The 13,043-nt window shown below is 33.3% G+C and overlaps 1 protein-coding gene across 1 annotated transcript; it reads right to left on the bottom strand.

The window, feature by feature from the left end:
* Positions 1-3,270: 3,270 nt before the first annotated feature.
* Positions 3,271-12,831, bottom strand: LOC124360600 (barH-like 1 homeobox protein). The gene is made up of 3 exons (XM_046814345.1): positions 12,519-12,831; positions 5,069-5,366; positions 3,271-4,692 (listed from the first exon to the last, which is right to left on the bottom strand). Exons 1-3 carry the CDS (start codon positions 12,601-12,603, stop codon positions 4,494-4,496), a joined length of 582 nt encoding a protein of 193 aa, XP_046670301.1. The 5' UTR covers positions 12,604-12,831; the 3' UTR covers positions 3,271-4,493.
* Positions 12,832-13,043: the final 212 nt, after the last annotated feature.

Here is a 13,043-nt window from a genome sequence, read left to right as displayed (position 1 = left end):
GTTTTGAAAGTTTTAGTCACCGACTTTATGGATCTCTTCGACAGAGGTAGACTAGATTCCAGGAGTCAACCGCTGAGTCAAGATTTCAAACGCTGCACTAAGCGGGAGGTGAACTGGGACCAAACTCAATATTTGCATTGAACAGCCCCTCCCACCATAGTTACGTTTTGTGTAGAAAACTTGTTTGTTCCACCGTGCTTTGGGACCGTGTCTCAAATATCTTAGTGTACTCAATTGTGCACCTGATGAGACAATGAGAACACCTCTTTATTTTGATTACACTGGATATCTACTGGGCGACCAGACAGAACTCCTTTGTAGCCTACAGGACAGGTGTCTCTGATGTCGAAACTATGCACAGAGTTTGTTTTGAAAGTTTTTCTTCAAACAGACGTGGACTTCAGATTCCAAGAATCCAAAAGTCTTGTGCTTATTGTAAAAATTCAGAATAACAGTTATATAAGCATATTTGCTTTATATATTTTCCATCACTATCACAGTTAATTCATTGTAAACATTAAATAACACATTTTCAATACATTTTTAAATTTTTCCACACACTTCGACAATCCTCCTCTTGAAGATTATTGGAGGCGAGCCTGCTTCACTGTATGTGCAATTCGGTGTTCAAATGTCTAGAAAATTTGACTGAATCTTTACAAGATATAATAATGTACACCTGTTCCATTATTACCCTTGTTATTGTTGACAAGAGATATTTCAAGTAAAAACTAATTGCGTTTGTGGCGTTTTAACTCAGAACAAACGACAGTTTGGCATTGCCGAACAAAGGCGAATGACACAGATCGTGGAACAAGAGCGGTGGTTTCACGGGGAGAAGTCGATTTCACAAAGCTAAATGCTTTATTTGGAAAGGGGCTCTGTTTTAAGTAAACGTGACTTTTCAAAAAGGATTGGACAAAAGTGTTGTGATAAGAGGAATTAGGGAACAGTTTGCGCAGTAGTGGCGCTCTCAAGCGGCTTTTTGTGGTAACAGTGGGGCGCCAATTACATTCCACCATTGTCTCGACGACAATAATTGCTCTTCTATGCTCTTGTCTGCCCCCCGCCCCACCCCTTGCTCTACTCCCCATCCACTCTTATCCTTTACCCACAACTGCCACCATTTAGCATCCTAGGACGTATACGTAGTACAAACTTCCCTTTAACACTACAACTCGTATATAACCAACCATTAAGCAAAGCCATTAAGATATTAATCACAACAATGTAATTTAATTTCGATTTTCTCTCTAATATCACAAATTATAACTATTGATACAGTATCACATGTCAGTGTTATTATTTTACAATAGAATTCCACTGTTGTGTAGATTTGGTGGCATTCACATAACCTTCTTTATGCGATTTTAATACTAAATCAAATAAATTCAACTAAAACGTTTCACTTTATATGTTATACGACTGAAAGAACAACGCACGTTATACGATTAATGTAAAAGTGGCATTATTAAAAAATTATTAAAAACATACCTCAGTAAATATTTCTTTGAAATGTAGCTAATTTGATATTAAACTCTGTTTAGAGCTAAACGAAAAAATATAAATGACAAAGTATTGATTATTTAGTAGGATGAATAGATAGAATAGAAAAAAGTCCACTCGTGCCGTAAACATTTGCTCACAAATGTTGAGTCTAAACTCACCTATAAACACCAACACATAAAAATTGTTTCTTTGGGCGTGTTTGCCTTACAATAAAATAACCTTAGAATTTGGTTTATATACAGCTATTATACTTGTATGCCATAATGTACAATATGATTCTCTCAATACACCATATAGTATTAAAATGTTTAAATCACATGTGTGAGCATTTATAAAGTGGTAATGGCGGTGCAATCAATTTTGTTTTGGTTATTTGTTTGATTTTATCCGACCTAGATTCATTCCACGTATGTATTTTACCAGAAACATCATAACTGAGAAACGGATTAACTTGGAGTATAAAACACATACAGTATACTCCATTTGATTTTGTATATACCATTAGACTTTACACACAGATCTACATATCTTGGAGTCCACGTTATATAGGCCCGTCCATATGTTTCACGAGTCTATGGTTAATTAATTACCTTTCTAATCACCAGTCAACTTTACAAGGTTAAAAACTATGTACCTAGAGTTAAAACATAGAATTAACTGGCCTAGGTATCGTAGTAATGAGAGCCTATCTAACCGATGCTCAACTGTATTACCTTTTCAATAACACAGAAAGTTGCAGAGATTCAGGATTCTCGACTCTACTATTGTATGGCTTCGACAGGGCAGAACTGTTTCATTCATAACAAAATTTCTAGGAATTCAGTAGAGTACGGAAAAAAAAACGAAAATTGTGACATTTTTATTTATTACGAAATTGCATTGTTGCTCTAGACAAGAATCTCAAGAGTTCAGATAGAGGGATAACAGAGCTGATTTTTGTAAGCAAACTATAAATGGTACGTATCTTACAATTTCAGATCATTTGTTTAGGTAATCATACACATTACCACTGTAATTGGAAGACCAAGCAAAACATTTTCTAAACGTGAATTCCTTATTCCTGAAACAATTTAGTCACACTCTCCAACTAGTCAGTTTTGGAGCAGTTAATTCTCTTAGTTTTATACAAAAGGGAGGAGATATTGTGTATTTAAAATATATTGTATATTTTAAAAAGTTGTGTTATTACATTAAAGCTGTCAACTCACCATAACATAAATTTATAATTTTATTTATCTCCATTTGAACTGTTGTATGGCAGAAAATTATAAAATATGATTCTCGCAGAGTGTATAATTGTAAAACAATTTTCAAATCATATATGTGAGGATTTATAAAGCATTTAATGATAGTCCAATCAGTTTTAGTTGGGTTATATTTTTTAATTTCAGTGCTACAACTATGTAAGATAATTCCCTACATACGTAAATTTTGTAAAAAAAAAACCTTTTTTAACACCACAAGAAATGATTGTACGCATTTAAAGTATTATTTGGTAATTTTGGAAATTAGGCCCTAGAAAAAAACATCTAAAGATAAGAATGTGAGTTTTTACAATATTAATTATACTTCAGAGGTAGTTTTCAATATTCCGAATTATGGAAATTCCATTTTTTAAATTAGTTTAAATGTATTTTTACAAAATATATGTTTGAAATAAAATTGTACTTGTCAAATTAAATTTTTCTGTACAAATTTCATATAGTTATCTATAGCAGTTTTTGTGGTTCCAATTACAACAGTTGCTTTAAACTCCTATAATTCCTCGTGGACAGTTCAAACAAATTTTCACACTTATGCTGTCCTCAGGACAGTACTTAACGAAAAAATTAAAAAAATATCATTCAAATAAAACACACTATTAACCGGAGTTATACAAGGTATGAAAATTATGGGTGAGAGGACAAAAACTATAGAAATAAAGAAAGAACATAGTTTATTTGCAGTATTTAAACGTTATTTTATTATTCAATTAACAATGTTTTATACACAGAAACTGGACTAGGTAATTAATAATATTCAAAATCGGGGAAAATCCGAATTTGATCTAATGATTTTGGTACATGATGTGTGAACATATGTAACATAATTAAGCATAGTTTAATTTTTAGAGAAGTTAAAGCCCATATTTGGATTATCTGTACATATAGAGAAAAAACTCTTCCACTCTACATTATTTTTGTTCTTTATTTAGTAGAGGAACAGATGTATAAATAGGCTGATGGTTGTGTAAGAAGTAATATTCTACATACAGGACGTGACACGTTATATCAATGAACATAGAATATTATTAAAACCTACGATTATTAATAAACATTATTTACAAAGACGCGGCATTCGACAATTAGGACAAAAGCTCGACACATCTGATGATATATTCAATATACAATAGATACATATACTACAAATATTTATAAGTGGTTACTACTGAGTTCTGACTCACAACCACACGACGTTGAATCAGTTCAATGTTCAGCAACGAAACCGTGTCAAATATCACGCACACAATATCACATGAGTTTGCAAATGTCATGTTACAAACTAAATTAGTCTGATAAAATTAATTCAAAGACTTAAAATAAAGACTTTACTTTTAAAATAGGTTAAAAGTAACCCATACACAGTTATCTGTTATATATTGGAAAAACAAACTGTTTCTTTAATTAAAAATAAAATTGGTGAGTTTTAAGCAACTCGTTTTTAATACCGAAACGTCGCATTGCATTATTGAGTGCATTCAATTTGTCTGTACATGTTTATATACTGTTTGCCTTTAATGAGATTCGTCAGTAACAGAAACAGACTTTCTAAACTAGGATTATAAAATTGTCCTTAATGAAGCAACACAAACTTCAGTTTTACAAGTGCTTGTAAAGAGAATATTTTAAATAGTACAACTTAGATTTGTCACCTTAACTGAATATTCTGTTTTAGAATTGGGTATGTAAATTCAATTTAGTAGTGCAAGAGTTGGACGATCCAGTTTACAGAGGGCAGCCGTGGACATAAGTAACGTTACGGAAGATGGCGGCGGCGGTGGTGAGGAAGCTGCAGGCTGCGGACGAAGGAGTCTGGTAAGGTGCACAACAGCTGGCCTCAGGCTGGTGCAGCAGTTCCTTCTCCACAGACGCCTGCTGCCTCAGCTGCTCCAGGCGTAGTTGGTTTTGTCTCTTCCATTTGGTTCTGGAACCGTTTAGATCTTAGGTAAGTTGTATTTTGCTTCGGTCTTCATATTCTTAATGTGTTCCTAACAATTGTTTATTGGATCCTAACCTGTTTTTATTAACTTAAAATGGTTTATTTAGGAAATCTAGAGGCTGAGGAATATTGTATGACAATAGGTTAGTTTTTGTGATTATGCTAGGCTCTAGTTGCAACAGGTTGGATGGAACAGGAATAAATATGAAGCATACCAAGTTAAATTAATCAGATCTAGTAAGAATTATAAGTTGGAAAGATACATTTACCAAGCCATTCTTTTTTACTTACTCTAAATAATTGAAAATGTAGTAAATTTTCTAAGACAATTTTTACCAAGTAGCTAAGTATAGTAACTGACCTGCGGTTTTGGTACCAGGTCTTGACCTGCGTCTCGGACAGATTGAGGGCGTCGGCCACGTCACTACGGTCGGCTACGGAGAGGTATTTCTGGCAGCGGAACTTGCGCTCTAGGTAAGCGAGCTGGGCATGTGTGAAGGCGGTTCGTCGTCTGCGTGGCTTGCGATTCTTGTTGGCCGATGAGTCGTCATGGTTCAGTGTCAGCAGCTGGCTGTGGTGCTGAAGCAACAGTGGCAATGGATGCTGCAGCCTGGTTCGTGCCTCTCCCTCCTCTTCTGAGCAGTCAGAATCTTCTGTAACTGAATAATCACCGTGATAGCAACAACTTGTGAACAGCTACGTATGTTCAGCGTCAGCAGCTGGCTGTGGTGCTGAAGCAACAGTGGCAACGGATGCTGCAGCCTGGTCCGTGCCTCTCCCTCCTCTTCTGAGCAGTCAGAATCTTCTGTAACTGAATAATCACCGTGATAGCAACAACTTGTGAACAGCTACTCATGTTCAGCGTCAGCAGCTGGCTGTGGTGCTGAAGCAACAGTGGCAACGGATGCTGCAGCCTGGTCCGTTCCTCTCCCTCCTCTTCTGAGCAGTCAGAATCTTCTGTAACTGAATAATCACAGTGATAGCAACAACTTGTTAACAGCTACGTATGTTCAGCGTCAGCAGCTGGCTGTAGTGCTGAAGCAACAGTGGCAACGGATGCTGCAGCCTGGTCCGTGCCTCTCCCTCCTCTTCTGAGCAGTCAGAATCTTCTGTAACTGAATAATCACCGTGATAGCAACAACTTGTGAACAGCTACTCATGTTCAGCGGCAGCGTCGTGCCGTTCATTGTTCATTTTCGAACTCAAACATGGACGTAAACAGCCCAATTAAAAAAATGCACCACCTATTTTTACCTGCATATACACCATTTGAGAATATAAAAGGTTATTGGAACTAAAGAAAGTTGAAAATTGGACAATAATTAAATAACTGCAACTATCGGACAACTAAACTCAATATTGTTATATCCAATATAAAACGTACGAGAAATTTTGATGCAGTACCCACTCTCGAGCTGCATCAAAATACGCTTATGGCACTGAACAAGGCTTCTGAATTTATTTTATACAAAGCTTAGATTCCCAAAATACCTAATTAACACGTTTTAGTTTATACTGCGATTGAAACTTGACTTATGTCCAGCAGTGATGACTAATCTGTCTACTCAGTACTCACACTATGAATGACATCTCACACTGCTGAGTGCCAGCTCCTTCCGTGGTTACAATCACAGAGGTTATGAATGCAAATAAATCTCATTGTGGAGCGAAGGGCTCCTGACAATGGGGGGTGTATCGAGGGTTACAGTTTCACTAGTCCTCAGTCGGTAAATTGATGTTCGATTCCCCTCTATAACAAGTGGAAGTGGCTGGACCCTAACAATGCAGTTAGAGCGACACACACGGCCCGCCACTCTACACATCGATCTACTCTCTGTCCGTAAGATGTTGGTGTTAAGGACGTTTGTCACTTTCTAACTGTGAACGTTATACAATACTACCACTGGACGATTTGAAAAAGAAGCTCTTTTATAATAGTAATAACTGTGTTCATTCCAATTCAATGTAATGCAATTCGCAATATTGTATTTTAGATTACACGCAATATTTTTATATAAATTTAACATTCTTTTATACAAAAAATGCAAAACATTATTAGAAATTATGCTCATTTTACCAATCCAATTTTTTTTTTCATTTAAAAACTGTTCTTTTGTGTCCAACACGCTCCGCGCTGATCTTAACCACACAATCCAACCGTTATATGTAATTGTAAATTGCGTCAATGGATATCAAGTTTTTTCTATAGAAGGCTGGGCAAAGATGTGGAGCCTTTCAACTTAACTTCTGTAACTGAAAAAGTTAGAACTAAGGGCTGCACCTATTTTCGTAGTAATGTTAATGCGAAGAACTCCTGTAGTTACTTTTTTATCGAAAATATACGTGTGTGATCATTACAGTGAATTAAATTGCCTTATCTCTTCTATTTATAGAATAAAAACAAAAACTGTCCTAAATCGTACATGAAAAACAAACTTGTAATAGCATTAGATAGAAAAGTATATGGATAAGTATAACCGCAGAAGTCTAGCTACAAAATAACAAAAGTAACAACAAATCAGTAAATATAAACCAAAGCGAATCCTAACATTTCAAACCATTAAAAAAAATTATTTTTGCTTTAAGGATTTGATTATCTACAAATAAAAACTCTTGAAAATCTCATAGGTTAGAACAACTATTAGTTTTTAGAATACGTTGAAAATTGATTTATCGTTAGAATATCACCGAAAGGACAGTTACAGTGGTAATAGTCTTGTGCATAATTCGTGTAGAATCTACCGTACCCGAGACTTTGTTTCCGATTGTAATAACTCAATGACAGTTCAGTTTTAACCAAAATTATACCTACATTTTTATTGTGATTAATGATAGTACTTTTAGATTATATATTATGTTTTATTGCTTCGAAATAACATGTAATCACTACGTAATAAAAAAAAATAGCAAAACATTTTGTTTGGATAACTGCCTAGAAAGGTGAACTTTCGCATGTAGAAATATAACAAAACTGTTGCTAATTTTGATACTTAATTTCTCAAATTTCATTAGAGTTCGTTTTTTTGTTTCAGGTTTTATTTTATAATAATAATAATAATCTCGATGTTCTCTTCGCCACGTGTACTCTTGTTGATTCAGCCTCCCCGAACGTCGCTTTAGATTAGGGATTTAGGTGGATTAACTCATAAATATTTGAATAGCCAAATAAGTCAATATTCAATAAGTTTTTGCATTTAAAAATACTAGGAAGCTATTCTATATTTGACATCCGTTTGAGACCTTCTATATAACACGATGCGAACTACCTCTTCAATTTGCTTGTTATACATTTGATCCCTTTGAATTAAAATTCGAAATATTAAAGACTGCTTTTAGTTTTGAATTCAAATTGTTTTAAGTTTTAAAAACTGATATTCAACCTTTCATGTAATATTATTAACTATAGAATGTCCTCTAAATATTAAAAAGCAATATAAAGAAGACAATAAAAAGGCCTGGCCTTACAAATTGTTGCAAGAAATATGGAGAAGTCACTAATTTATATTTATATTGAAATATGAGTAGTTTAAATTTGTATATTATTCTAGAACTACGAGACTAACAAACTGGATCTCACAACCTCCTGAACGTTAACGACACAAATATGAAGTAGTTATAGTACATTTACAGAAATTCTTCCTCATGGATCTTGACAGAAGGTGGCCCCTACACCCAACCTTACCCATCCAGAATATCCTGTCACTCCCGAATCAGCACTAAGGTCTTTTAAGGACTTCCTGCAATTTCTAAGCTTCTGGTCCTAAGAGAACAAAAAATCTATACGCTTTTTTATGACAATCCTTGGAACAAATACATTTGCTGTCCTTGTGATAGGTTCGATCAATAGTTACTGCTTAAATCAATTCATAATTAAAATTTACTGCACCTTCAAAAACTTGGTGGGTTTTCTGGAATATTTTTTTTATTTCCTTTCTGTCAAAAGTCATGGTCCTAATATTTCCGCCTGTTTCAAACGATAGGCTACGTAACTACGGTCACATAATGGTTACACGCAAAATAACGTGTTCTTCAGAGTTCTCATTACTTTTATCGGGTCTCCAGTTCTTGTCCTTACATTTCGAGTTCTTAAGTACTAAGCTTTAAACTACCCGAATTTCCTCCTCGACACTTTCTCTTGGATTTTCAGTCCGTCTGTTATCTAAAATAAATCGTCTATGAATTTTCATGCATTTTATAAAGCAAAAAAAGTTTTTTTTTTAATACTCAATGTTTACGCTTAGATTTAAACACATATTAACACAACAAATTTGTTTTACTCTAGATTTGTTTCTTTCCGAAAATAGTCATTCTGTTTATTTTTTTGGCAGCTTTTAAAACTGATTTAATGTGAATTTTGGGTGTTTTATTTTTGTTTGACTATGAAATAGTATAAGATATCCTACGCAAACATTAGTTTTGGTTTAGAATTACTCCACGGTACGGAGCAAATCACCGCGAGTGTTACGTACATGGAGACGGGTTTATTGTTTGTTTGTATGGTTGTATCTCAGATTATATTTATAACTTGGAGAACAGGTGATGAATTGAAATATTTTTTACCTTTGAAATAACATTCTAGTTAGTTGCATAATTCTCGACAACTCAGCGCAGACATTAACATAGAATCGTGCCCTTTTTAAAACTACAATAAAAATATTAATTTAAATAATAACATAATACGTGTTTTAATAACAAACTATATAAAATGAAGAGGAAATTATTATTGATTATATTTTAAAGCTAAACGTGCTTTTTTAAATTTTTAAATAACTCTTTAAATCTCTAAGTAAGCTAAATTGAAATGTGCAAACGCCACAAAATATTAAAAAACAAACGGAATTACAAATAACAGGTTATATAAAGCTTGATTTAAATAAATGTGTATGATAAGTAACAGAGATACGAAATTTGTTATTTTTATTAACATTCAAAGTGTATGTAACAATGTACATACGAAAACATTATTAACATTTGGAAGTATAATAGCTACTAATTAACAACGAGCCATATCAATTACCTTTTTAAAGTTTTTTTTACTGAAGATTACACAAAGTTAGAACACTAAGTTTCAAAAATAGATCGTAATCCTCGAAATACAGTCTTTTTTGTAACATACAACGATGGCAAATGTCTGGAACTCTGTTACCTTTTCAGCTATCCTATGCTTTTTAGGAAGACATTTACTGTAGAAAGAATAGTTATTTATGAAATTATTAGTTGATAAAGAAGCTTCATTTACTGGTATTATAATTGCAACTACGTTATATTTGAACATAATCAGTTATACCATAAGCCTTTCATGATAGCTGTTAAAGTTTCTTGCGAACATGCTATCGGTTTTTATTTAATGCATAATATCTGTTATAGTAGTATTTCACAGTTCATTGTCATAAATGGGAGGAAAATATAATCATTTTATCGGCCTTCTCCATCTAAAAATGAGAATCCAGTACTTCATTCTCCTTCTGAAATGCAAGTATAACTGACGGCGTTGATACTCCAGCTACTTGAAGGTCGGTATTGAGAATGGTATATTTGACAAAATGTGTTAAAGTCGAATTGCCTGTGTCTCCTGGAGTCTCTTGGAGTGTATGGAACGTTGTAAATATCTAAATCGCGTAGTATCTTAATCGACGATGTACTCAATAAAATAATAGATCAATGGTTCCAAATAGGTTTAAATGCAAATATCTCATAATATGGTATGTAGCTACTTGTTACTGTAATATTAAATACGAGTACCTACACTTGCTACAAAATAGTGATCGAACTAGTACTTTATATCTAAATCGTTCTCTTTATTCATCATTTGTTAATATTCGCTTTAAATGTGTTCAGATATATCGCCACTACAAGTAATACGTACTGTGCTAAACTCTACTTGAAAAATATTTTCAAGAGGGACCGTAGTTTAGATTGAACTTCTTAACTATTAGGCCTACTGTTTGTTGCATTACTGCAGTACAATACGTGATAAGGGAGTGTTAATTAAAGATTTCGTGGTGTTATTTTAGTGGAATTACTATTTTAAATCAGAAAACTCACATTTTTATGAGATCCGAACAGAAATTGTCAACACTTTTGAGACCTCCTTTGCGAAAATACCAGAGTGAGTGATCTCATCGCTAGAGAAGCTCAGACTACGTGTGTCAGCAACTATCAACTAGTAGAACATTTATTTCATTCTCATTAAAATAGCTCTTCGTATTGTTAAAAATTGTGTTAAATGTAGTGCATAAAACTATTATTATTATATTATAGTAATAATGGAATAATAATAACGTACTACTAGATAATAAGTAAGCACTAAAATTAAACGTTTCCGTAATTACACAATTACTTTGCGGCAATTCAAATTTACATGTAATTCACATACAAATATGTAAAAATTCAATTCCTCAATAATTTTTAACTGAAATATTATGCATTTAAATTATAATTATTTTGTATGCCAAAAAGTATATGTTTTTTAATTTTTCTGGTGGATTAAACTGGATTTTAACTAATTGTAAATACGCCTAAAGATAAATATCCCTTTGGGGAAAACGAGTGTTTTTCAAATGTTTTAATAATATGCGATAACAATAATTAAAAACAACTGAAGGCAATTTGTATTCAAAATTCCAGTAACGAACGAAAAAAAAATACTTTTTTGTTATTAAAATCATTTTACAAACGACACGATTTGATATTTTATACATTTTTTTTAAAATTTGTGTTGAATCGGTAGAATAAGGATTTTATTTTATACTACAACTAGTTTTAATCAAGACAATATTCTCTAACTATTTAATTAACGATTATGATAATACGTATATGAATAAGCGATTTTAACAGTGTATTATATTTCTTACTTTAAAATTGAAAAATTACAAAAATAATCTTACTTAGTAAATTGAAACTATTTAAACCCAATATTTTTGTAGTAATTTTGATTAAGACATTCTGTTAAATTAATATATCACTTATTACATGGCTTTTTATTAAGTGAGCTTACCGACTGTTTAGTAGTTTCAGATTTGTATTTTAAAAATTTTCTCTTAAGAGATTTTACCTTCAACTTAACACTACTAGGGGTCACAATTAGGGCTAGCTGTACGATTATTGTTTCCATTCAAGCATTGTACATTTGGTGCAACTGAAAATCCGGTATTAAATTTTTATTCGAAAGTGTTAAAGGCATAGAATTTAAGTACAGTTTATTCGATTTTGTACTCAACCCCAAAAGTTCCTTAGTATAACAACTTAATATATACATAATAACATATACATTATTAATAATTAAAACATAATAGTTACTTAATTTTTAGAAAACATTAAACAAATCCACCATGTTGTCACATTAATCAATGAACCATTTTAAAACTTGTTTCGAATTTTTAATTTGATTACATGTATTCTAGAGTCCATAGTCACAATTACACGGCTTTGGTTCACCCAAAGAAGTTAAAACTGCTATCTTATGAGAATTAATGAGATATGAATTTTTCATCTTGCGGTTTTTTACTGTATATTTTTAGTGAATTATTAAAACGTCGGTTTAAGCATGAGGAACACGCAACGTACTCTAGAGAAATGCTAAGTCTAATTGCAATGGTGTGTTATTGTTTAGTTAAATAACAATCAATGTTAATAAAAGTATTAAACAAGTGTTAAATGTGATAAAATAGCTAATGGAACATTAGGTAAGCGGTGATAAATACTACGTGACGATTACATTAAGTAATATATTTTTAAAATGAGTTAATATACTGTATACAAGTTTCGCACTAATATTATCAGCCAGAACGTGCAACAGTGAAGCTGCTCACCTTCTCTGTTGACGAGGACGTCTCCCAGGAGATCTTTGATGAGGAAGGACGTCTTGGTGGACTGCTGCATCACGTCGGCTAACATTGGATCAGTTCAAAGGTACAATAACCAAACTATGTTATCAATCAGTGTTCACTAAATACAATTTAACTTCGTTTACATTACACTAAATTAGCCAAATAGTTTAAACAAATCACCGGGTTAAATTATGAACTGTATTTGAAAGTGTGGTGAGAACCCCGCGCTTCCCCTGCTGAGTGACCGCACAGTGTTGACAGGTCCAAGGAAGTAATAGAAATGTCAAAATTGCAAACAGACACACGCCATCTTGCTACGTCACGAATAATTACAGCCGGCCCTCCCCTACACTTAGCATCTTAATGCCGCTATTACGGTCGGGCGCGGGCTGTTCTGCTATTGGCCGGCGCGCTCGCTGCTCTTCTCCTATTGGTCCTCCCTTTCCGCACTCGGTTCATGAATATCATCCCTGCTTACGTCCTTCCGCTTCAAAATGTTTCTTCTAT

Source organism: Homalodisca vitripennis, chromosome 4 (assembly GCF_021130785.1).
Source record: "Homalodisca vitripennis isolate AUS2020 chromosome 4, UT_GWSS_2.1, whole genome shotgun sequence".
NCBI lineage: Eukaryota > Metazoa > Arthropoda > Insecta > Hemiptera > Cicadellidae > Homalodisca > Homalodisca vitripennis.
Note: the sequence above shows the minus strand (reverse complement) of the source record. Positions and strands in the feature narration are given on the sequence as shown.

What these genes read in the sequence shown, in the direction of transcription:
- LOC124360600 (XM_046814345.1), bottom strand. Translation starts at nt 12,603, where the DNA reads ATGTTAGCCGACGTGATGCAGCAGTCCACCAAGACGTCCTTCCTCATC. An exon ending in CGTCCTCGTCAACAGAGAAG is followed by an intron (nt 5,367 to 12,518) that starts GTGAGCAGCTTC and finishes GTGATTATTCAG; the next exon opens with TTACAGAAGATTCTGACTGC. An exon ending in ACCTGGTACCAAAACCGCAG is followed by an intron (nt 4,693 to 5,068) that starts GTCAGTTACTAT and finishes AAACGGTTCCAG; the next exon opens with AACCAAATGGAAGAGACAAA.